This window comes from Xiphophorus couchianus, chromosome 8 (genome assembly GCF_001444195.1).
Source record: "Xiphophorus couchianus chromosome 8, X_couchianus-1.0, whole genome shotgun sequence".
Taxonomy (NCBI): Eukaryota; Metazoa; Chordata; class Actinopteri; order Cyprinodontiformes; family Poeciliidae; genus Xiphophorus; species Xiphophorus couchianus.
Window position 1 is genome coordinate 6,856,905 of NC_040235.1, and position 21,622 is coordinate 6,878,526.

Below are 21,622 nucleotides of genomic sequence, written 5' to 3' on the forward strand. Positions count from 1 at the left end.
ATATATAAAGAAAAACAAAAACAATGAACAGCTCTGCTCTAAAATCCTCAAGCATGGATTCCAACTTAGAAACGTTTTTTTTTTAACTATAATAACCGTCTACAGATTAGAGAAAATTTACGACATACAATGTGTAAAACATTGTTCTTGAAACACTTTGCACAGGAAGATACTTTGACTAAACCAATTAAAGACCCAAACTGCTGTGATATTTTTATCAGGGATGAGTGGATATTAGCTTCCCACCAGCGATGTTACTTAATATTGGCTCTTATTTTTCTGAGTTAAGTTTGTGCGTTTCATAAATAAAGTGGCGTTAGCTTAGCAGCAGCAGAATAAAATCTCTTGTAAAATTATGGAGGAATCATGTTGTGCTTGCAGCGTAGAAAGTGTGCAGGAACGTTTCTGTGTTTGATTCCACATCACATTATTATAATTCTTCGTCTGCATCCACTTACCCTCTGTCTCCTTAAATCAACTCCTATTTTCATCTTCCTCCTCCTCCTACTCCTCCTCCTCTCTCTCTCCCTGAGTCTCCAGCCTGGAGGACCTGTTTTTTTTGTGTGTGTCTCAGTGAAGCACTTAAGTCTCCCTCTGTGTGTTGAGGCTGTAATGAGGGCTGCCAGCTGTGCCACAGCACACACACACCCACGCACGCATCCATACACACACACACACACCCCCGCACGCATCCACACACACACCCATGCATACACACACACACACACACCCACGCATCCACACACACGCACCCACACGCCCACACACACACATGGAGGCAGAAGTGGGCAGCACATGGCGTAATGAGCTTCATGTCTGTGTTTGCCATGAGTGAACCTTTAGGTTACATGTTTTCTGCCGAAATGTTTTAAGTTTTCATTTTGGACTCAAAACTTTAATTTAATGAGAGACAGAACAAGATGGACGCTAAATAAAAACTGTTATAATATAGAGAATGTTAAGAATAAACAAGATTAATTTTATTGTAATGAGGTGTAAAATAAACGGGAAGAAGAAAAGATGGATGGATGGATGGATGGATGGAAGGAAAGAAGGAAGGAAGGAAGGAAAGAAAGAAGGAAGGAAGGTTAAAGGTCGCATTATTGCTTTGAAGAACCATGACCTTCCTGTTTGTCCTGTCCAGAAGGTTAAAGGTCATATCGGGTCATGCTGGTTCTGAATCAGGTCGGCCATCTTGTTCTTTGTGTCGTCAGGATCCTCGCCACCGTCGGTTCAGACTTCGACCTGCGAACGCTCCGCGCCGTCAGAGTGCTGAGGCCCCTCAAACTGGTGTCCGGGATTCCCAGTAAGTCCACCACACACGCCCACGCCCACACACCCCCTCCCCCACGCGCCCTGTGGCGCTGACCCCTAACCGCTGGCTCTCCTGCGAAGGCCTCCAGGTTGTGCTGAAGTCCATCATGAAGGCCATGGTTCCGCTGCTGCAGATCGGCATGCTGCTGTTCTTCGCCATCGTCATGTTCGCCATCATCGGGGTCGAGTTCTACATGGGCAAGTTCCACCAGTCCTGCTTCAAGCCTGGAGTTCCTAGAGGTCAGAACATAAAATACTCCTACATGGTTTTACTCTAGGAAAAGAAAAAGGAAAGTTAAAATGTTTTTTTTTTACTCTTATTTGAGTAAAAACGAGTCTTTTTAGTCTTTTCAAAAGACGACTGAAGTACTGAGTAACTAAAATATAAAGTTATGTGGGAATTTTGGAATTTTGAAAGGGACCCATTATGCAAAATTAGCTTTTTTCACATTTTTGTACTTTTATTTGGGTCTCACAAATGCTTTAAAAAAACATCCAGATGTTTTTTTGGCAATAGGTTGATGTGTTTTGGTGAACTGTTTCAAAAACCTCTGTAATGTAAAGTCACAAATCAGCAGGCTGAGCTCGTTGCCTAGCAACCCCAGCAGAATTCTGCCTGTTACCTAGCAACCAAAGCAGAGTTCCAGCACATTTGGTCCGCTGGTTTTACCGCTGTATGTGCTGTACAATGGCTGCTGGAAAAGGCAAGTATTTTATTGTTGACTTACCATCCAGAAACCACTTGGTGAATTTTTGTTGATATTTCTGGAGCCAGCCTCTACACCGTGTTCCAAATTATTATGTATGTGATATTTTCTCAGATTTTCTTAAATGGTCAATGCAAATGATGGTCAGTATAATTTTCAAGTCATGAACTATTACAGTATAAATGAAATTTTACTGAACAAATCTCCACATGAGAACAGTATTTTTTTCAAAAATAAAAAACTCAAAATGCAAAATGTTCCAAATTATTATGCACAACAGATTTTTTAAACATTTTATGGATTATAAAGTCCATATACTTTGCTGAGGTCATTTTCACACCTTCAGGGACTCTGTAGGGGCCGACCAATGATTCTCTCCACATGATTTCGGCCCAAAGCATGACTCCACTACCTCCTTGCTGACGTCACAGCCGTGTTGGGACGTGGTGGCCGTCCACCACCAATCCACTCCTGTGTCCATCTGGACCATCCAGGGTTGCACAGCAGTCATCAGTTAACAAGTCTGTTTGAAAATTAATCTTCATGTACGGCTGGGCCCACTGGGCCCGTTTCTGCTTGTGAGCTCTGGTTAGGGGCCCAATAGTAGGTTCATGCACTGCAAGCCTCTGGAGGATCCTCCACCTTGAGGCTCCAGAGGCTCCAGCAGCTTCAAATAACTGTTTGCTGCTTTGTAAGGGCATTTTAACAGCTGCTCTCTTAATCCGATGAATTTATCTAACAGAAACCTTCCTCATTCTGCCTTTATCTGTACAAACCCATGTTTCTGTCTTTGTTTCTGTCATTCAGCTAAGAGAGTGGTGGACTGGCCGTGCGGGTCGGAGTCGCCGGCCAGAACCTGTCCCAACGGCACCGTGTGCCAGGAGTACTGGACCGGGCCCAACTTCGGCATCACCAACTTCGACAACATCCTGTTCGCCGTGCTGACAGTGTTCCAGTGCATCACCATGGAGGGCTGGGTGGACATCCTGTACAGCGTGAGTAACAGAGGCAGCCGGCCAATCAGCTGCAGGCACAGCCAACCAATCAGCTGCAGGCACAGCCGGCCAATCAGCTGCAGCTTCAATGCCACACTGAGCAGCTCCACATCCAACCATCCATCCATCCATCCATCCATCCATCCATCTATCCATCCATCCATCCATCGTTAGGGAGCTAACTGGTTGCCATAGCAACAGTTTGATGCTACCTGCTGGTTGTTTGTTAAAATGATTCACTCATTTTAACTGATGATTCTGCTGCTTCAGTTTTCTTTCAATCCCAAAGAACTGTTTTATAATTTCCAGTTTTATCTCTTTTTGTTTGTTTTATTTGTCGTTAGTTTGATCCGTTCTGATATATTTATTCACACTTTGCCGTTAAGTCAGTGCTGTTTCTCGGTTTGCTTTAACAACCGGGCCACTGGGTTGCTCTCCTCAGTCTGACTCTCCTTCTTACCTCTCTGTTACCGAACCGTTTGCTTATCTAAACATCATTCTTTTTAGGCCAAACAAAAGTATCAAAAGAAAAAACTCAGCGGCTCTAAAAAGACAAACAAAGCCGCCCGGAGGACGAGGCGGGCCGCTGGAGCAGAACTAAAATCAGCAAAGTGTTTGGACCAGTCGCCCTGTGGCCCACACTTCTATCTGCTTCATGATTTCTGCTGGTTTAGTCAACACAGAGTCACAAACTAACTTTTATTTAGAGGCCAAGGAATCTTTGAAAGGCTCAAAGTAGTGTGTGTGTAAACAAAATTAGTACTTTTTTAAAATGTAGTGTGAAAAGATGTGCAGCACTAAGTCAGGAATGCAGAATCTATCTTATCTCAGTAAAGCAAATTGATCCTAACTATTAACTCAACCTAGATGCACCAACATTTATCCATCTTCTATCATTAAGTCCATTTTTTTTAACCATATTTTTTTCTGTATTTAAAACACACTTTCAGAGAAAAAATGTGGAAAAAACCCACATAAACATTTGGACCCGACAGCAATTTTTAACAGCTGAAACCCAGGAAGTGATGCCAAAATCTCCAGAGCAGAATTTTTTCATCCATTTGTCACCTGATCCAACCTTTTCCTACTTGAGTGAACTTTCTGCAAACCAAATGAAATTGTTATCAAATAACAGTTGACAATAATTGATAAAATTTCCATTTTGCTTTGGAGATTTTACTAAAAGTTTAAAGGTCAAGAGGTCATCCTTCCTTAAATCAAATTAAAAATTTATGTCAAAAGTTTGTACAACCAAAGTTTCAGTTTGTAAAAATATTAATAAATGTTTCCAGAGGTCATGAAAGGTCAACCAGCTATAATTGGTGTCAAACAACTCTAAGCTACTTTTGTGCTGCAAAAATTTCCATTTGTGCTGCTTTTGATTTGAAGATATTAATGAAACTAAAGCAGGTTTGGTTGGCATCTGATGACGTCTGGAAACTTTCTTTATTAATGTCTTTAAAATGATAGCGGCACAAATAAAAATCTTTACTGCACAAACGTTTGGCACCAATTTTCACAGAAACTGTTCGACTTCTCTCAGGTTGTTTCTTCTTCTGGCCGTAGATTCCTGGTAAAACGTGAAAACGTGCTGCTCCGGTTCACACTGTGAATGTTGCTGTGAGCGCAGCAGCAGCGGCAGCAGCAGATCTGTGGGCGGTTTCACTGCCGATATGTAGCAATGCGTATTTCATGCTCCGTGATTTCATTACATATCCTCCGTCTCCCCTGAGGATCCGACAACCGCCTTTAAATTAGACGCTACGGTAATTACGTCTGCTCCGTCAGACTTTACGCTGGAGAAAAAAATGGTTTAGTGCATCTTGTGGGAAATGTCTGTGTCTTTAGTTAACAAACATTTCTTTATATTTTCTGTCCAGGCTGACAGAAGTTAAACAGTCCAGGTTCTCTGAATGAGGTTTGCTTCTTATTTCCTGAGAAAACTGCTTTAATTTGATTTATAAATCAATATCATCATTTCAGATTAAAATATTACATCAAGATAATAAAATAACACCTGTAGTTTATGAGAAGTATTTTTAAGATATTTTTTAAAACCACTTTTTACCTGACAGACGAGCTTTAAGTGACTTTTTGATTTTAAATGTGGTAATTTAAATAATTATGTTTACTTGCAGCTGATTCATGATTTACCAAAGGAGGAACATGGTCATGTTGGGTTGTTTCCCTCCTAAAAAAATAAAATTATAATTTAAAAACGACTTTTTGTCCTCAATCGGTTGAAATCTGATGGTAGTCATACTGTTACATGGTATAAAACTTGATATGACCAATTTCAGGCATGAATGTAACCATTTGCCTGCTTTTTAAAAGTAGAAATACAGGAAATTCAGACAAATAACATAATTATCATCTGCACAATAGTGAGTAAAATTATTCGGATGTAGAACCGGTGCAGTTAAGGTTAAAGCTGAATACGTCTCACTGAAATTACTTTGCGGTAAATTATTTCCAAAGTCTGGAGATAATAGTCGTCTCCCCAGGAGGCGGATTAGCGTTAGCTTCACATTCAGGCGGCTCTTTTGATAGATTCTCCGTCTTTCTAATGAAAGATCTTCAGCTCTGCGTGCCGTCCCGGCTGTTTAGCTCTGTCACTTAACGCTTCAGCTGTCGTCCCTCCAGCAGGCTTTCCTTGTTCCTGAATCTGTGTGATGATGGTTGATCCGGAAGCAGGGAGTGGGAGGAAAAACTGTCACCCTGGAATCCAAATTTCATGGCAGCTTTTTGCCTTTTTTATGTTTCTGTTTTAAATCCAGGATGTGGAGCTGCCAAATGGAGGCTGGAGGTCGTTGGAAAACAAATCACAATGTGGCGTTTTTGAAAGTATACAGGGCTGAAAAACTTATTACAGTATAAGTGTTTCACATCAGTCGATATCGATAATTATAGAGTATTTAATCATTTTCTGTTGTTTGTTTTAAATATCTTAAATATTATCAAACTGTTGTCGTGACATTTCCTGTTTTATCCAGTTTTCTCTTCACACTGTTGCTTTTTATTTTTAAGCAGTTATGAGGCGCAGTGGGGAAACTTGAAACTGCTGCTGTGCCAGTTACTCAACAAGTGGTTGCTAGGTAACCAAAGCTGGGGGGTGGGAGGGGGACTTGAAACTGCTTCGCACCCAGCAGGCCGTTGCTAGGCAACCAAAGAATGATAGTCAATTGATTCCACCGACCTTTTAGCTAGCCTTGAGAGGTTGAGCGGCTAACATCTTTCCTCTCCCTACATCTCCCAGAATGCTGTGCGGTTCAATGAAATTATTGTATATTCTATCAGCTGTATTATCTGTTGATATTGATCGTGATATATATTGTTATTGATATATTGTCCAGCCCTACTTGAAAGAGTGGCAAGGAAAGCAAAGCCACAGCAGCCATATTTTTACCCAATTATTATGCAAATTTTGAAAATATTGCAAAAAAGAAATTCCATCTATTGTACAGGTGTCAAACACAAGGCCCGGGGGCCAAATCCGGTCCACTGCAGCTCTTTATGTGGTCCTGTACACTCTAGTGGGACACATTGTAATATTATTTTAGCAGATTTCATCTGTACACTGCCAAATTACATCATGGAATTCACACAGAGTCAACAGATCCCTGCACTTTTTTGTGCTAACGCATAATTGTGAGTTTATTGCAAATTTTCTACCAAATTGGTAAAAACATCAGGTTTAAGTGATGCTAATTCCCACTTGCAGTTAGCAGCATTTCTTACTTTTACTTTTACAAATACCTATGGATTTGATTTTGATCTGGAGGCTGAATACACTCTGTAGCCAAACTGGTCACTGGAATTACAAACTAAAGTTTTGAAATCAGGGAACATCTCTCAAGCTACTAGAAGTCAGCAAAACTCTCTGAGGGAATTATAACAGTATACTTACCCTGAATCCTTCACTGCTTTTTCTTACATGAATTATAGAAAAGTTCTTCATGATAAATGCCAAGCTATCAGTGTGAGGCTAGATACATACTAGCTCAATCTGTTAGTGGCTTAATAACAGCTTATTTGCTATTTTGGTTTATTCACAAAATCTTTGACTGTATCTGTATTTTGAACCTCAGATGTGTCTTCTTGACGGCGCCGGAGGCTGCTTGTTATGTTGATCATCACACCTCCATCATGAAGTGACATATGATGAAATGAAATGATGGGTGTCCTTCACTGATGTCCTCAAGATATTCACGTTTTCTTCCATACTCCTGCGTGCTGATCGTTACGGAGATCAAATGTAAACCTAAATAATCTGCCAGACAGCCAAATATTTACCAGAGCTGCTCTTGGAAAATGTCCAATATTACAAGGAAACTGTGTGTTAATATGAGGGCTGTAGAATTATATTTAATCATCATTATTAGTCCTACAGTTTTAGGAAACCTCCCAGAAAAATGTCTTTGCTTTCTAAGATGAAGTGGTTGAACTGCTGAAGCTGCTATGTTGAGGCCATGTCAGAGGAAAAGCACTCGATTCCTGCTAGCTGAGTTTAAAAATGCAAAATAACACGAGAGACAGTCTCACTTTGTCGTCTCTTCCTCACTATTCCTGCTACTGAAGGCGGCGGTTTGTGTTTCTCCAGTGCATGGAGAGTGCAGTTGGTGTTCTAAGTGATCTCTGTGTGAGAAGCCTTAGCATGGGACGCGATTGTTTGTCGTTTGTGCGTAATTCCACCAGGTGTTTGCTGCTGGCTGCTGGCTAGTCTGAAGGAACTGAGTAGGAGACGGCTGCTCTGTGAGGCGGCAGCTACGAGGAGGAGCTGCGCCCAGAAGGCGGGGCTAAGTCCACCCAGGCGTTTTGTAACGTTGAATGGTTGCCGTGGAGATTAAATGATGATGATCGGATATTACATGTAGTTCCACCTATGGAAGAGGCACGAATAAAATTTTTGGGGGGGTGAAAAGATTGGATATTGGTCCAATTTGGTAACAATTTTTGCTGGACTATTAATTGTCCCAGAAATTATTGCGATAAACGATAATATTGGTGTTTTGAGACCATTGTTAAGCCTAGCCAAGGCTAAATAATGATAGTGGTAAAATAATGGAAGTACAACAAGCTTTAAATTCTTGTGAACATTTAACACTGGCACTAGAAGACATTTTAAATCCCAGAAATAAATAAAAGAAACAACAGAAGCAACAAATGAAATGGATTATTAAGTTTCTGTAAACAAAAATCTAATTCAAAAAAGAAAAGTCTAGTTGAGACCAAAACACCAGAGTGAAGACTTTTATCATTCAGTTTTTGGAGAGAAAAATGTTAAATCATACAAATGGAATTTATCATACGATTAGTTGATTTTTTATTGTGACAGACCTGTTATTTGGGCAGATATAGATTCCCTGATCTCCGATTTGAATCTGTCATCCCGTCTAAGGAAAGGACAAACTTCCCCTCTGGCCTCCGGTTTAAATTGGCTGCTCAGCACCATCATGTTTTGCAGAAACCAAGACCTTCACCTGCCCGAATTGTCAAATTATAACCTGAATTCATCTTAATGAAGAAGGAAGCAGAAAAGACATTCATGTAAGTGTCGAACTCAATGACTTTAAGTTAAAAGATGGGAGAAAAAACAAGCCGATGATGAGAAAGTGATGAAACGCTTGAAAAGAAACGAACCCAGGCGTTCATCCTTCCGGGTGGGTGGTTGTTGCTCTGACAGCGGGGGCCGGAGGGTTTGCTGCAGCACATTTTTATTCTCTCATCTCAGATTCTCTGGTGCATAATACAGAACCGCAGCCCACTGATCGTGTCGGACCGAGCCTCCCATCACAATTACTTTGACATCGGCGTCTGCAAAGTGTCACCGAAGCGCTTTCAGGCACGGAGGACGTTTACTTCCTGAGGCACAATGGCAACGCAGAAACAAACTGAGGGTGTTGGAGACAATTGAAGAGAAGCTGTAAGAAAATGTCTTTTAGGGTAAAATGTGACAGAAATTCTGGATCGTTGCCTGAAAAAGATGGAAACTGCTTGTTATTCACACCAGCGTTGAGTGGGAGGAGTGTTTCAGGCCACTTCATGTTGATTGTAATGAAACTGAAGCAGACAAAAAAATGAAAACAGAATTCATTTGATAGCCTTAATGGAGGTCTCTGTGACATTTCTCTAAGCACCTGCTTTGTTTGCAGCTTTTTTCTGTAGATTTCTACATGTAGAACAGCAGATGTATAAACGCATAAACCTGATGTGTTGCCATTAATCCACAGTGGGATTGTGGTCCAGCCATTTCTACCCAAACCGTTTAAACTGCTCGGGAAAGCTTTTTAACGTATAAATTTATGGGACTATCTGACATTTTTTACATTTATGAGGTCAGACGCAGATGTTGGACAGGAAGGTTTGGTTTAGCATCTCTGTTGTAGCTTAGCAGGACTCTTGTCTACGCCACTCAAACTCGGTCTTCGTCATGTTTATGTTTGATGTCACGTTGAATTACAATAAACTGTCATAAGAACACGGCAGTGAAAACGTATGACACTCAGATATTGTATGCTAAGCATTTTCTTTAGAGAAAAAAAGAATGAATTGTAGGTGACTAGCCAAAGTATGCTAAATGTTAGCCTATCTAGTGCTAACGCCAGCTTATCTGTTATAATGAACAGTAGAGGAAGTAGGCAATGTAACGGGTGACCAGCCTAGGCATGCTATTTGTTAGCCTAGCCAAGCCTAACACTAACATATCTAATGCTAATGCTCGATTATCTGTGCTAATGCACAGCATTACGTAGGCAATTCAGATGACAAGCCTGGCTTACTTATGCTAGTTTTTAACCTAGCCAAGGCTAATGCTAGTATTTCCAATGGTAATCCTAGCCCATCCTTGCTAATGGTCAGCAGAGGAAGTAACTAATCCATTAGGTGACTGACCTAGGCATGCTAGTTGTTAGCCTAGCCAAGCCTAACACTAATATCCAATGCTATTCCTAGCTTATCTATGTTCATGAACAATGGGGACAATCCGATGGGTGACAAACCTCTGCATAGTTTTTAACCTAGCCTAATGCTAATGCTAGCTTTTACAATGATAATGCTAGCCTGTCTGTTCCAACGGACAGCAGAGGGAGCCAAAAAGGCATTTAAAAAATTATTATTTCAATTTATACTTCACTTAAATTTGTATTTGATTCTCTAGTTTAATTACTTAATGAACAAACTGAGACATTTAAAAAATGTAGCTAAAATATAGATAAAATGCTCCTGTTGTTGTATGTTCTGATAAAAATCAGAACATGTTAAAACTCATGTGGTTCGAACTCATTGTTTTTCTTTGTTAGATAAAAAATGTCAAAATACTTTTAATTCCAGCTGAGAGAAATCCTGCAGCAACATGTTTGTGGAAAATAGCAGCTCTGTTTCTGCAGAAAACCTTTTAGTTTGGTAAATGTAAGGAAAAACATGGCATATGTGACAGCTGGTGTTTCACTGCAGTTATAAAATGCATGATTATTAGTTACAACTTTAATTAGAGGTGCACGCTTCTGATCGGAGGAAAACTGTGATAGTTTGTTAAAAAGGGAACATTGCCCATCTTTTTATAATAAGGCAAGATTTTTCTTCAGACAAAACAGGGTAAGAAGCTGAATATAGGTCTGTTTAATTATTTTACTCCTATAAATAACATTTGTAACCGACTACATATAAAATTTTCATTGTTTTCAGACTAATGATGCAGTGGGAAACAACTGGAACTGGCTCTACTTCATCCCTCTCATCATTATTGGCTCCTTTTTCATGCTCAACTTGGTGCTTGGTGTCCTGTCAGGGTAAGTCCACTTAGAAAGAATATGTTTATATTTCTTATTCTGTAAGTGAATTGATTTATGATTAATGGTTTGCATGTTCTCCCTGTGCATGCGTGGGTTCTCTCCGGGTACTCCGGCTTCCTCCCACAGTCCAAAAACATGACTGTCAGGTCAATTGGTTTCTCTAAATTCTCCCTAGGTGTGAGTGTGTGTGTGAATGGTTGTTTGTCCTGTATGTCTCTGTGTTGCCCTGCGACAGACTGGCGACCTGTCCAGGGTGTACCCCGCCTCTCGCCTGGAACGTAGCTGGAGATAGGCACCAGCAACCCTCCCGACCCCATTAGGGACAAGGGTGAACAGAAAATGGATGGATGGATGGATGGGTTTATCAGATTAAAATTAGCTCCAGTTGATTAAGTACTAATGTCCGCTTAGACCGTCTTTAGGTGTTGTAGTTTGGCCGCCATCCAGCAGAGGGCGCCGCTGGTCACATTGAATCGGCGGAGACGTTGCTACAGAAACAAAAATGGCGGAGCTAATAGAGAACAGGGAAGAGACACTGTCTAAACGGAGTCAGTTTTAGGATGGGAAATACATTTTACGCGGTTCTGATTTGAAATATAAACACTTGACAAGTATCATAAGTTTAACCTTAATTTAACCGAGCTTCAGGACGAAGTAGCGTCAATTTCTCATTCAAAAATTAACAGATGTGCCACAAAAGCGATGATATCATAGAAAAGAGGAGGAGATAACGCTGAAAAATCAACATGATTTGGAAAACTTGAAGCCATCAATCAGGGTTTTGTTGTTCATCTTTTCCTCTTTAGACAAGCCGTGTGGATTATGGAGCAGTGATGCTGCAAAATAAAAGAAAAGCAAGAAACGTCGTATTTTAGCAGTAAAATAAAGATAAAACCTCATAAACACCGCCTGGAATAAGGAATTCCCCTTTTTAATCGTTCTAAATTTTTAGTGAGTAAATACTAGAGATGAAAATTATTGGTTTATTTGATTAAAATAAGCTCTAATTGATTAGCTAACGTCTGCTGAGACCTTCTTTTAAAGTTGTACTCTGGCCACCATCCAGCAGAGGGCGCCGCAGTTCGTTTTACATCGGCGAAACCCTGGTTACAGAAACAAAGATGGCGGCCGTGTCAGAATGGAAAAGAGAATCTTTCCAAACGGAGTCCGTTGTGAAGTGGAAAATAATATTTATTCGGTTCTGTTTTAAAATATAAACACTCGACACGTTTCTTAAGTTTGACCTTAATTCAGCGGATCTTAATGACGAAGCAGCTTCAAATTTTTATTAAAAAATTACTGATGTGCGACAAGGTCGATTATATCACGAGAGAAAAACGAGATGGAAAACCATTATGCCAGAAAGCAAGTGTAATTTTTAATTTAAAAGCAACCACACACAGCATTTCTGAGAATCTCTATTAACAGTGGATTTAGTGTTTTTCCTATTTTATCTTTTTATTTTTGTATTCAGCAACTTAAGAGGTTCCTGGTTTGTTGTATCAGTAATGTGATGAAATCACAAATTTCTTTTGATTGAGTCAGCATCCAATACAGTTTTGACATAATGTTAAAAATTATGTATTTTTTAAATGTATTTAAGAAAATGGACACTGAGTGGATAGATAATCAATAAACTTTAGATTAATAAACCATATCGCTCCTATCTTCATTTGCAACCCAGTTAATAATTCATTCTTAAATGCAGTCTGTTCTGTCTCTGTTTTTAAAAAATTAAAATTCTTGTCAGAGAATTTGCCAAGGAGAGAGAACGAGTGGAGAAGCGTCAGGAGTTCCTGAAGCTTCGGCGACAGCAGCAGATCGAGCGGGAGCTCACCGGCTACCTGGAGTGGATCTGCAAGGCGGGTGAGAGACTGGAAACAAAACGCCAGACTGTCAATAATAAGAACAAAATCTGACAAACAGATCCTCTGCTGCAGAGGAGGTGTTGCTTGAAGAAGAAGATGAGATTGCAGAGGAGAAGGCCCCGATGGACAGCGCCTGGTACAAGAGGAAACAAAACCTTTCAGGTGAAAACCGAGCATCTGCTTTCAAATGTGCATTAACCAAGCTGACTTTTTCCACAAAATCTAGTCTCTCTATTAAGAAAAACCCAATCATGTTTGGCTTATTGAAAACAGAATAACCAAATGTTACATTTACCATAGTAAAACACGTCCTAATTGCATGAATAAACCAGATTTGGGTGGTGGTGGAAGACCTGGTTCTGCTTGGGAAGGATCCAGAAACCTCAGCACCTTTCCTTTGAGGGCTTCTCCCAGTTTTCTTGGCAGGTCGTTCAAGCATCTCAGGATTGGAAAGGAAAATGTGTTTCTGCAGAGATGCTCTGCTGCGTTTTTCTGCTAACCACAGAGTTTTAAACACTCTTCCTGAAATTTAAACACTGTGTTCCTCTGTTAAATCTCAAAGATTTTATCGAAGGTGCTTTTAATTTTCTGCTTTAGTGTTTTTCCATCATTTTGAATATTTTCTCAGCCTCAAATATGCATATTTCTACAAAAATGTTTGCTTTTATACTTTTTATTCACTCTTTCTTTCTTAAAATTAAGATATTAATTAAAAGAAATGAAAAAATACATATAATATTCCTGCAGCTTTACAATTATCCACCAGTTTGTGTTGGTATCTGAAATAATCTAAAATCATAAAAAATTAATTGAAGTTTGTAGTTGGGCAGAAATTCAAATCATATGAATATTATTACAAAGTACTATAAATTAATTAATCTTCCAATTTTCTTTATAAATTTGCAATCAAGGAAACAACAGATCCCAGCATTCATAATTGTGAGGTTATTTGCAAAAATGTTAAAAAACCTTTGGTTTAAGTTATGCTAACTCCCACCTGCAGGTGGCAGTACTTCTGCTAAACGTCTGTTACAATCTGTGATAAATGTGGTAGTAAAAATGTAACTATTTAGGTTCTTTAAAGATTAAAATGTTTGAGTCCAATCTCTTGTGTGGTTGGGACTTAATAAAGAAAAAATATCACAAATATTTCTAAAGTAACACCAAAAATGAAGGATTTTCAATGCAAAAAAGTTAAAATAATAATAATCACAAAATCCTGGAGGAACTGATAAATAAGAGAAATATTTTTTTCTGAGATTGAAAAAAATTAATTAGAAAATAATTTTACCAATCAAATCTTCTGCTATGGAGAACATGAATGTATATGTTATGATACATAAACAAATTTATTTGTTTTTTTCAGCTTTTTTTGTAAACTTCACTCGAAATTTGCTGATAAATTCAGATTTTTTTTTTTTTTTTTTTTAAAGGTTTTGTTGGCTCTAGTGGCCTTTATTTGAAAGTAGTTTGACAGGAAACAGGGTAATCAGAGAGGGGGAAGACATGCGGCAAATGTCGCCAGGCCGGGAATCGAACCTGCGACCACCGCTACAAGGACTAAGGCCTTAACGTGGGTCATGCTTTGCCCCTGCGCCACCACAGCACCCCCGATAAATTCAGATTTTACAGCCTGATGTGAAGATATTGGACGTGTTTAAATGCATTCCCATGCTCACACACACACACACACCCACACACACACACACGCACACCCCTGTTATGCTTTTGCCAGAAAACAGACACACACTCCACACACACAAAGCGGCAGAAGCCAGCACTCCTGTGTCCTCCATTAGTCACAAACGGAGGATTAGCACGTCTGAATCCTCGGCTGTAGAAATGCGGCGGTGATGTTGTTGGTGCAGAAAATATGCGTTTGGTTTCTTTCAGATAAATAACAGGTGTGAGTAATGGAGCAACGTGTCAGTCAGACTCAAGGATTTAGGAAGACAGTAATACTGGTGGCATATGAGTCACTGCTGACATAAATAATCGTAGCCGCTAATCACTTCCACAACATCCGTCAAGCAGATGATCAATTAGGCAAATTAGGCGATTTAGTGACTTCCAGAGATGTTTGGGTTTACTACAGAAGGGTTGAGGAATAACGCTCACTTCCTGTGTTTACTAACTGGTTTTATGCTAACTTCCTGTTAGCTAACTATGTTGCAGGCTCAATATAATTTTGTGTAACAGCTAACCAGAAGTACTACTGCTAACTTCCTGCTCCTACTAACAATGCCACAGTACTAATGCTAACGATGCAGTAGTCCGTAGTTTTTTTTATTTCAGTAGTTTTTATGTCAGCTGCTGACAAACAGTTTTGTTTAGAAAATCTGTCAATAGTCATTTATTTTACCTGAATACAGATTATATTTACTATTGGTCTCGAAACATTCTCCATTTAGACTCTGCAGCAGCTGTTTTAAAAGTTATTTTTGTGTTGATTGTTTTGGCCAGTCATTAGTTCCTTCATTAACAGAAGTAAACTGAGTTTCCGTTTCTGTCTCCTGGTTTCCATCCTCTGTGTCTTTTGCTGTTTCTGCAGTTCTGAAGCGAGGGAAAATCAAGAAGGGTAAAAACGATCTGATTGGTGCAGAGGAGGGCGACGATCCCTTTGCTGACATGTCCTCTGTTGGTAAGGCTCATCTGTTTTAAACAGGTCATCTGGAGGTCAAAGGACACCATTTGTTCACAGCCTTTTACATAAAAGCAGGCAGTTCTCTACAAGATCCTGACCTTTTGACCTCCGTTTATCAAATTAGGCTAAAAATCTCACAGAAAAACCTGAACTTTAGGATTTATCCTGCTTGATAAGTTGAGTAGCAACGACACTGGATGTTCTCACTGCTTTGGTTTGCAGTTTTTGGACATTTAACAGCTAAAAAAATGACATTAGTCTTAAAAATTGTTTTATATTCAATTATTGGGTGAAGATACCGACTACCGTAACTCTCTCCATTTGTTCAGTGACCAAACTGGTTTCTATTGTTGTAAGATATTTCAAAACTTTACTCATTATTGGCCTTACTGATCAAAGTTCTTTATTAAGCCAATTTGTCTAGTCCCAGTTTGATTGCACACTGCAAAAACTCAAAATCTTACCAAGTATTTTTATCCTAGCACACTTGAAAACTTATAAGTAACTAGATGTAGGAGTTTGTTTAGAGTCAGTTATTCCTTAATATTAAAGAAATACTGTAGTTCTAGTTCCACTGGTGGATTATTTTAGAATCGTTACCTAGCAACGCCAGCCAAGCCCAGCCCGTCACCTAGCAACCCAGTTCTAGTTCCACTGGTGGATTATTTTAGAATCGTTACCTAGCAACGCCAGCCAAGCCCAGCCCGTCGCCTAGCAACCCAGTTCTAGTTCCACTGGTAGATTATTTCATTTATAACAAAACATTTTTCCCATGTTATAAGTGAACTAATCTGCCAGTGGAACTAGTAATTTTTTAAATCAATATTAAGGAATTATTCACTCAAAACAAGCTGCTATATCTTTCTTTAAAGCTACTTATCCGTTAGTTTTGTCTTTTTTCAACTGAAATTAGATATTTGCACTAGAAACTAGAGAGATATATTTGGTAAGATTTTGTGTTTTTGCAGTGTAGTAGTCGACTCCTGCAGTTTTATCTCCTAAAACAAACAATTGTTTCCTGTTTATGAGGAAACTGTCAGAGATGAGAACTTGGCTTGAATAAAATTCAGTTTGCAGAGTTGAAGTTGGAATAAAAATGTATTTTATTTGTCGTGCTTTTGGATTCAGTTCCCCCCGGCTCCCCGTTCGGTCGGGCCAGTGTAAAAAGCGGCGGGAAGATGGACAGCTCATCTTACTTCCGGCGCAAAGAGAAACGCTTCCGGTTCTTCATCCGGCGGATGGTGAAAGCTCAGAGTTTCTACTGGATCGTTCTGTGCCTGGTGGGCCTCAACACGCTGTGCGTGGCCATCGTCCACTACGACCAGCCGGACTGGCTGACCAGAGCGCTCTGTGAGTGATCACCACTCCACGCTGACGAAAGCCAGACGTTCACGATCGCGTTAATTAAAAGTTTCATTTACAACCAGACACAGCAGAGCTGGTGTTTCTGGGTTTGTTCCTGACGGAGATGACCTTGAAGATGTACGGCCTCGGAGTGAGAAATTACTTCCACTCGTCCTTCAACTGCTTTGATTTTGGGGTAAGTGGCTGGAATCAAAATGGCTTCCGTCAGCCTTTTGATGGCTTTAATGGCTTGTTCCAGTTAGGCTGGCCAAGCTGATCTGAAGCCTCATTTATGATCAGGATTGATGCTTCGATACGAAGCTGTGAAAAATAGCAGGAAGAATCCGATCAGCTGTTTAAATGCCAAACTGCAGATATGAAACCAAAAAACCTACAAAACCTCTTGATGAGAACTCTGGGTCGTTTCGAATGCATCTGTTAACCTCAAGTGAACTACAGCGCAGTGCATTCTGGGTAAGTACAGCCAAAACAAGAATGCTAACTAGCGCTAGCACGAGAAACGTCTCCTGATCTTTTACCAGGCGACATACAATCACTAAAATCTGACACTACTCCATTTATGTTTACATTTTGTGAAGCAGGAAGATGTCTTACTCAGAGGTTTTTGTGTTGTTTACTTCAGTGGTTGTTGGTGCAGCGCCCCCACAGGCCAGGAGCAGAACAGCTTTTTCACTTAGTTTGGTTGGTTTTAAACAGAACCGCAGCAGCTGAAAATGTAACAAATATTGCAAATTTGATCCCCAATTGAACAAAACAAAATGATGTTTAGGAATAAAACAATCAAAAACACCAGATTAAGCTTTAAGACGTTGCACTCAGAGTTTGCTGAACACAATTAACTCGTTTTCTTGCAGTTTAATTGTCGTCATCAGATCTAAAAGCATCTGCTGCCGTCTCCTCCGTTGTGTTCAGGTGATCGTGGGAAGTATTTTTGAGGTCATCTGGGACATGATAAAACCAGGAGCATCGTTTGGGATCAGCGTGCTGAGGGCCCTGAGACTCCTCCGGATTTTCAAAGTCACCAAGTGAGTTTGTTTCAGGAAAGCTGCTGTCAGGACGACTTCTGTTCAGCAAACAAACATTTGGCTTCTTATGCACTTGGCAGCTGATGGCCTGTTAGGCCTTCAGAGCATTTTGGATTTGCTTCAAACTCTGAGTGTCCTACATTGCCTCTATTCAAAAAGAAAGAGAAATCTGTATTGATGGAACATTAAAAGTGACCTATTATGCTTCCTTGAAGCGGTTGTGTTAGAATAATTATCTAAGTTCATTTACTTGTGAGTTTATTTGAAAGGTTATGTTTTCATATTATTATTTTGTGTGTAGTTTAGTTGACTTCTTTTCTTCTGTGAAATACTATTAACCATTTGTAGGAGGCTAGAGACTTTGACATTCCTGTGGTATCAGCTTCCATCTGTAATTGATTAGTTGTGGTCAGTTGCATGCCCTTGTAAGGGCATGTCCACAGGCGGTGCCAGAATGTAAAGACGGTTGGTCAATTCTCTGTGTGAAGAAGCCCAACCTCCTTTTTCTATACAATAAAGAGAAATGCAGAGAAAGATCTAGCAGAGTTGATCCAAGACAGTGTTTTACAGCGATTTGTCGCGTCTCGGATCTTCCCTCATTTTCTGCAGAAAAGACAATTGCCTTGGTCTGAATCTTTGCTAGATAGGAATTAAAATAAACCTATCAATTTGGGGGCTCGTCCGGGATTCCCAACATACCTGCCGCTGACGGACGGAGAAAGACGCGCTGAAAGCTGCCGGCAGTCAGGTTCTTTAACCTGAAAGTCCCGGGGGGTAAATTCTCCGCTGGGCCAGTGTCTTAGGTCAAAGCTCTGTCTGCCAACGGCGGATTGACAGGACATAGAACCGAGACAGAGCAGGATTCAACCAAGTAAGTAAATGGGATTGTACGGGCGGTTTTCAAGTCCCCCGTTTGACGTCAAGTAGAGAAAAAAAAAAGGGAAAGTATAAAAAACACACGTAGGGAAAGGCAATAAATGTGATACCTTAAAAAACAGTGGGAAAAGGTACGTGGTCGGCTTGTTGGGGATGATTGTCAAGAATTCTCCACTCAAATCATTTATTGAGTTGAGTCCAAGCGAGAATTACCACAACAAGAACTTGGTCACCACCCCATTTTCCTATCCCCCGTTCTGTTGGTTATAAAGAACGGGAAGAACACACTGTAAAATATGGGTTTTTCACACGGGAAGGAGAAAAGTCTTAAAGGGGATGAGAAGTTAATGTGTCAGATGGAGCCAGGAAACTTACTGTACCTGACTAAATGGAAAAAGAAATACGGTGCAGATGGCATGTTGAAAGTAAAGAAAAAACGTGGTGTTTTGGTTTTAAAATAAGGGTTAAGTAAAAAACTGGTACCAGAAAACAGGAAGTTATTGGTTGTTGTTAGATTCTAACATAAGTTTGAGATGTCTCTTTTTAAATGTGCACGGGTTTTTAAAACAGGTTCCTGAAGACTAGAGTTAAAAATTAATTAAATTAAAACATGAAAAATGTTAACAAAACATTGGAAAATGCCTGAAGCTTCAGTAAAATTTGATAAAAATTAGAGTAAAATTTGATTACATAATGATGACTGACTGATGAAACTTTGACTGACTACAAACCTGGCCAGATGTTTTGTGTTTTTGTAATGTGCTTTGTGTTTTGTATTGTGTTGTAATTTATGTTGGTGTGAAAGTGTGTGTTTGGAGATAGGATACCACTGGGTATTTTATGTCATATAAATACAACGGGACTGTAAACAGCACCTCTGTATGTGGATGCTATAAGCAAGAATTTCTCACTTGGATGCCAAGTAGAAGCAGAAATTACCCTGCAGAGTATTTTTCGTGCTGTCTCGTGGTGCTAAATTTCCGGTTTTTAGAACTCCCTATGTGTTAAATTGGACTGAATTATTAATATTAAGCAATGACATCTTGAGAAAATAAAACATCCGAACAAATTGGAAAATTATGGGTTCTATTACAGGATGAAATACATAAATAAAATAACATTGTGATCTCAGGGGATTGTGGAAATGATGTATTGGCAAATTAATAGATAAATACATAAATGATTAGGTAGAGCAATAAAATAAATTAAATAAAAATTTATATAGACTTGAGAACTAACATAGTGGATAAAAATGTTAATAATTCCTTCTCAGGCTGTGACGGGAGTAGGAAAATTGAATAAAATACAGTGAGTTACAATAGGACCTTTTTAAATAAGTTGAGGATAAAGGAGAAACAGGAAAGACCGTTAGAGAAACAGGCTCTAACTGTAAGAGGAATTGATCAGATAACAACAGACTGTAGCATACAGCTGATTCTAGATATTTTCACAATCATCTTTTATACTGACCAAACCTTTAAGATAGATAAATATCATTAAATCTACAGGACTTATTGATGATTAACACAGAATAAATTAGAAGTAACTCTCTTGTTAAATAGACATTGATTAAATATAGAAAAGTTTGCTAAAATTTACAAGATTTGTTGTTCAAGGATAACATTCCGTTTGGAATAACTTATTGGTTAATGAAAAAAGATCATATGGAACTATTGTAGAGAATCAAGATTAAACTGTAATGAGAGATGATTAAATAGTGCCTACAGAAAGATGAGAGGGCTGCAAATAAAATAAGTAAATTAAGAAACATACATTAATTGAACAAAACTGGAAAAAGCGATAAGTATGTTTATTTAGACATGAGAATAATGAAGCCCAAGGAGGAGTTGCAACCCTCACTCACAGACATTCTGCACGGGAGAACAAGCAACAGCTGTGCTGTAACTTCTACCCCCACTAGATTCAACTAATTAACATGTGAAGCCTCTTTGCATACCACTAATTTTAAGTGCGAAGTAACCTCTGCTCACGGCAGCTCAGCAGACAAGAACAAGCAACTGTAAGGCAAATCATTTTCTCTCCCGTCGTTTAAAGTACCTCCTGACAAAATATCAGTATATAAGTTACAATTTTAGTAGTGGAACGCCGAAAGGTATCCCAACAAAAAAGGTTTTAAGTTCAAATTAAACTTAGATGAAACCAAAACATATCTGATGATTTAAGTGCAAAATAAAGTAGTAACAGAATTGGGAGTTCCTCCTGCACATCTTTATTGGCTCTTTTTCCTGCCATACAAGTCGGTTCCTCCGAGAAGTGAAAAGGGGGTTTTATGGTGGGCTTAAGACTTTGCTTTATGGTCTGACAATAGAGATTGCTCAGGATAGTGTAGTGACTTTAAAATGTCAATTGTGAAATCTAACATTGAAGGATTTAATTAATTTTAGAGAGTCTTTACCATCACATAAGACAGGATTTTGATGCTGTTTGGTTTCCTAGCTTTAGTGAAACATTTTCTCTTTCAAGTAAATAGTTTGACAAAGCACATACAAAGTGAGCAAGGACTAATGTGGAAAAGGTTGAATATAAGTTTTTATCATCAAAACACTGAGTTTGTCACACACAGATACTCTTGGTAATGATTTTCTGTTTTCTTTTCATATTATTTTATATATTGTTTGGGGAATAGTTTAGATTTTTGTTTTTAAATTTGTTTTCCTTAGTCTGACTTTTTATTTAGCTATTCGAGTCAGTTCTCTGTCTATTTTGTTAAGTATTACAAATTAATTTCTTTCTTTGAAGTTACTAGTTTTCCTAGTTTTATTTTGGGAACATCGTATTCTTGACGGTTTAACACATGCTAAAATGACGTATTCTGTTTGTTTTGAAAACTTTACTTTTTAGAAAAAGGCAGCATTGCATATCGGGGGGATTTCTCAGCTAAAATGATAACCCTGTTTCATCGACATTTTTATTTCAGGTACTGGAAATGATGTTGCATTTAACAGTTAATGCATCATCAAAAGGGGGAGAATATGTTATGGGTTTATTTTTATGGGTTTATTTTACTTAATTAGATT

General features: G+C 39.1%; 2 protein-coding genes and 1 long non-coding RNA gene across 8 annotated transcripts in view; 2 read left to right on the forward strand and 1 right to left on the reverse strand.

Annotated features, from left to right (window-relative positions):
- LOC114149750 (protein NLRC5-like) overlaps window positions 1-21,622 on the reverse strand; it is a 1,536,511-nt gene that overhangs the window by 1,378,636 nt on the left and 136,253 nt on the right. The gene's annotated exons all lie outside the window — the stretch shown is intronic.
- Window positions 1-21,622, forward strand: part of LOC114149825 (uncharacterized) — a 461,125-nt gene that overhangs the window by 363,640 nt on the left and 75,863 nt on the right. The gene's annotated exons all lie outside the window — the stretch shown is intronic.
- Window positions 1-21,622, forward strand: part of LOC114149751 (voltage-dependent N-type calcium channel subunit alpha-1B-like) — a 132,729-nt gene that overhangs the window by 49,991 nt on the left and 61,116 nt on the right. For all 6 annotated transcript variants that reach the window (XM_028025805.1, XM_028025806.1, XM_028025809.1 and 3 more), the window contains exons 4-13: window positions 1,215-1,306; window positions 1,396-1,554; window positions 2,829-3,016; window positions 10,700-10,803; window positions 12,557-12,672; window positions 12,747-12,836; window positions 15,226-15,315; window positions 16,447-16,668; window positions 16,746-16,858; window positions 17,596-17,708. In XM_028025805.1, the coding sequence (XP_027881606.1) occupies window positions 1,215-1,306; window positions 1,396-1,554; window positions 2,829-3,016; window positions 10,700-10,803; window positions 12,557-12,672; window positions 12,747-12,836; window positions 15,226-15,315; window positions 16,447-16,668; window positions 16,746-16,858; window positions 17,596-17,708 (1,287 nt within the window). The remainder of the gene's footprint in view (window positions 1-1,214; window positions 1,307-1,395; window positions 1,555-2,828; window positions 3,017-10,699; window positions 10,804-12,556; window positions 12,673-12,746; window positions 12,837-15,225; window positions 15,316-16,446; window positions 16,669-16,745; window positions 16,859-17,595; window positions 17,709-21,622) is intronic.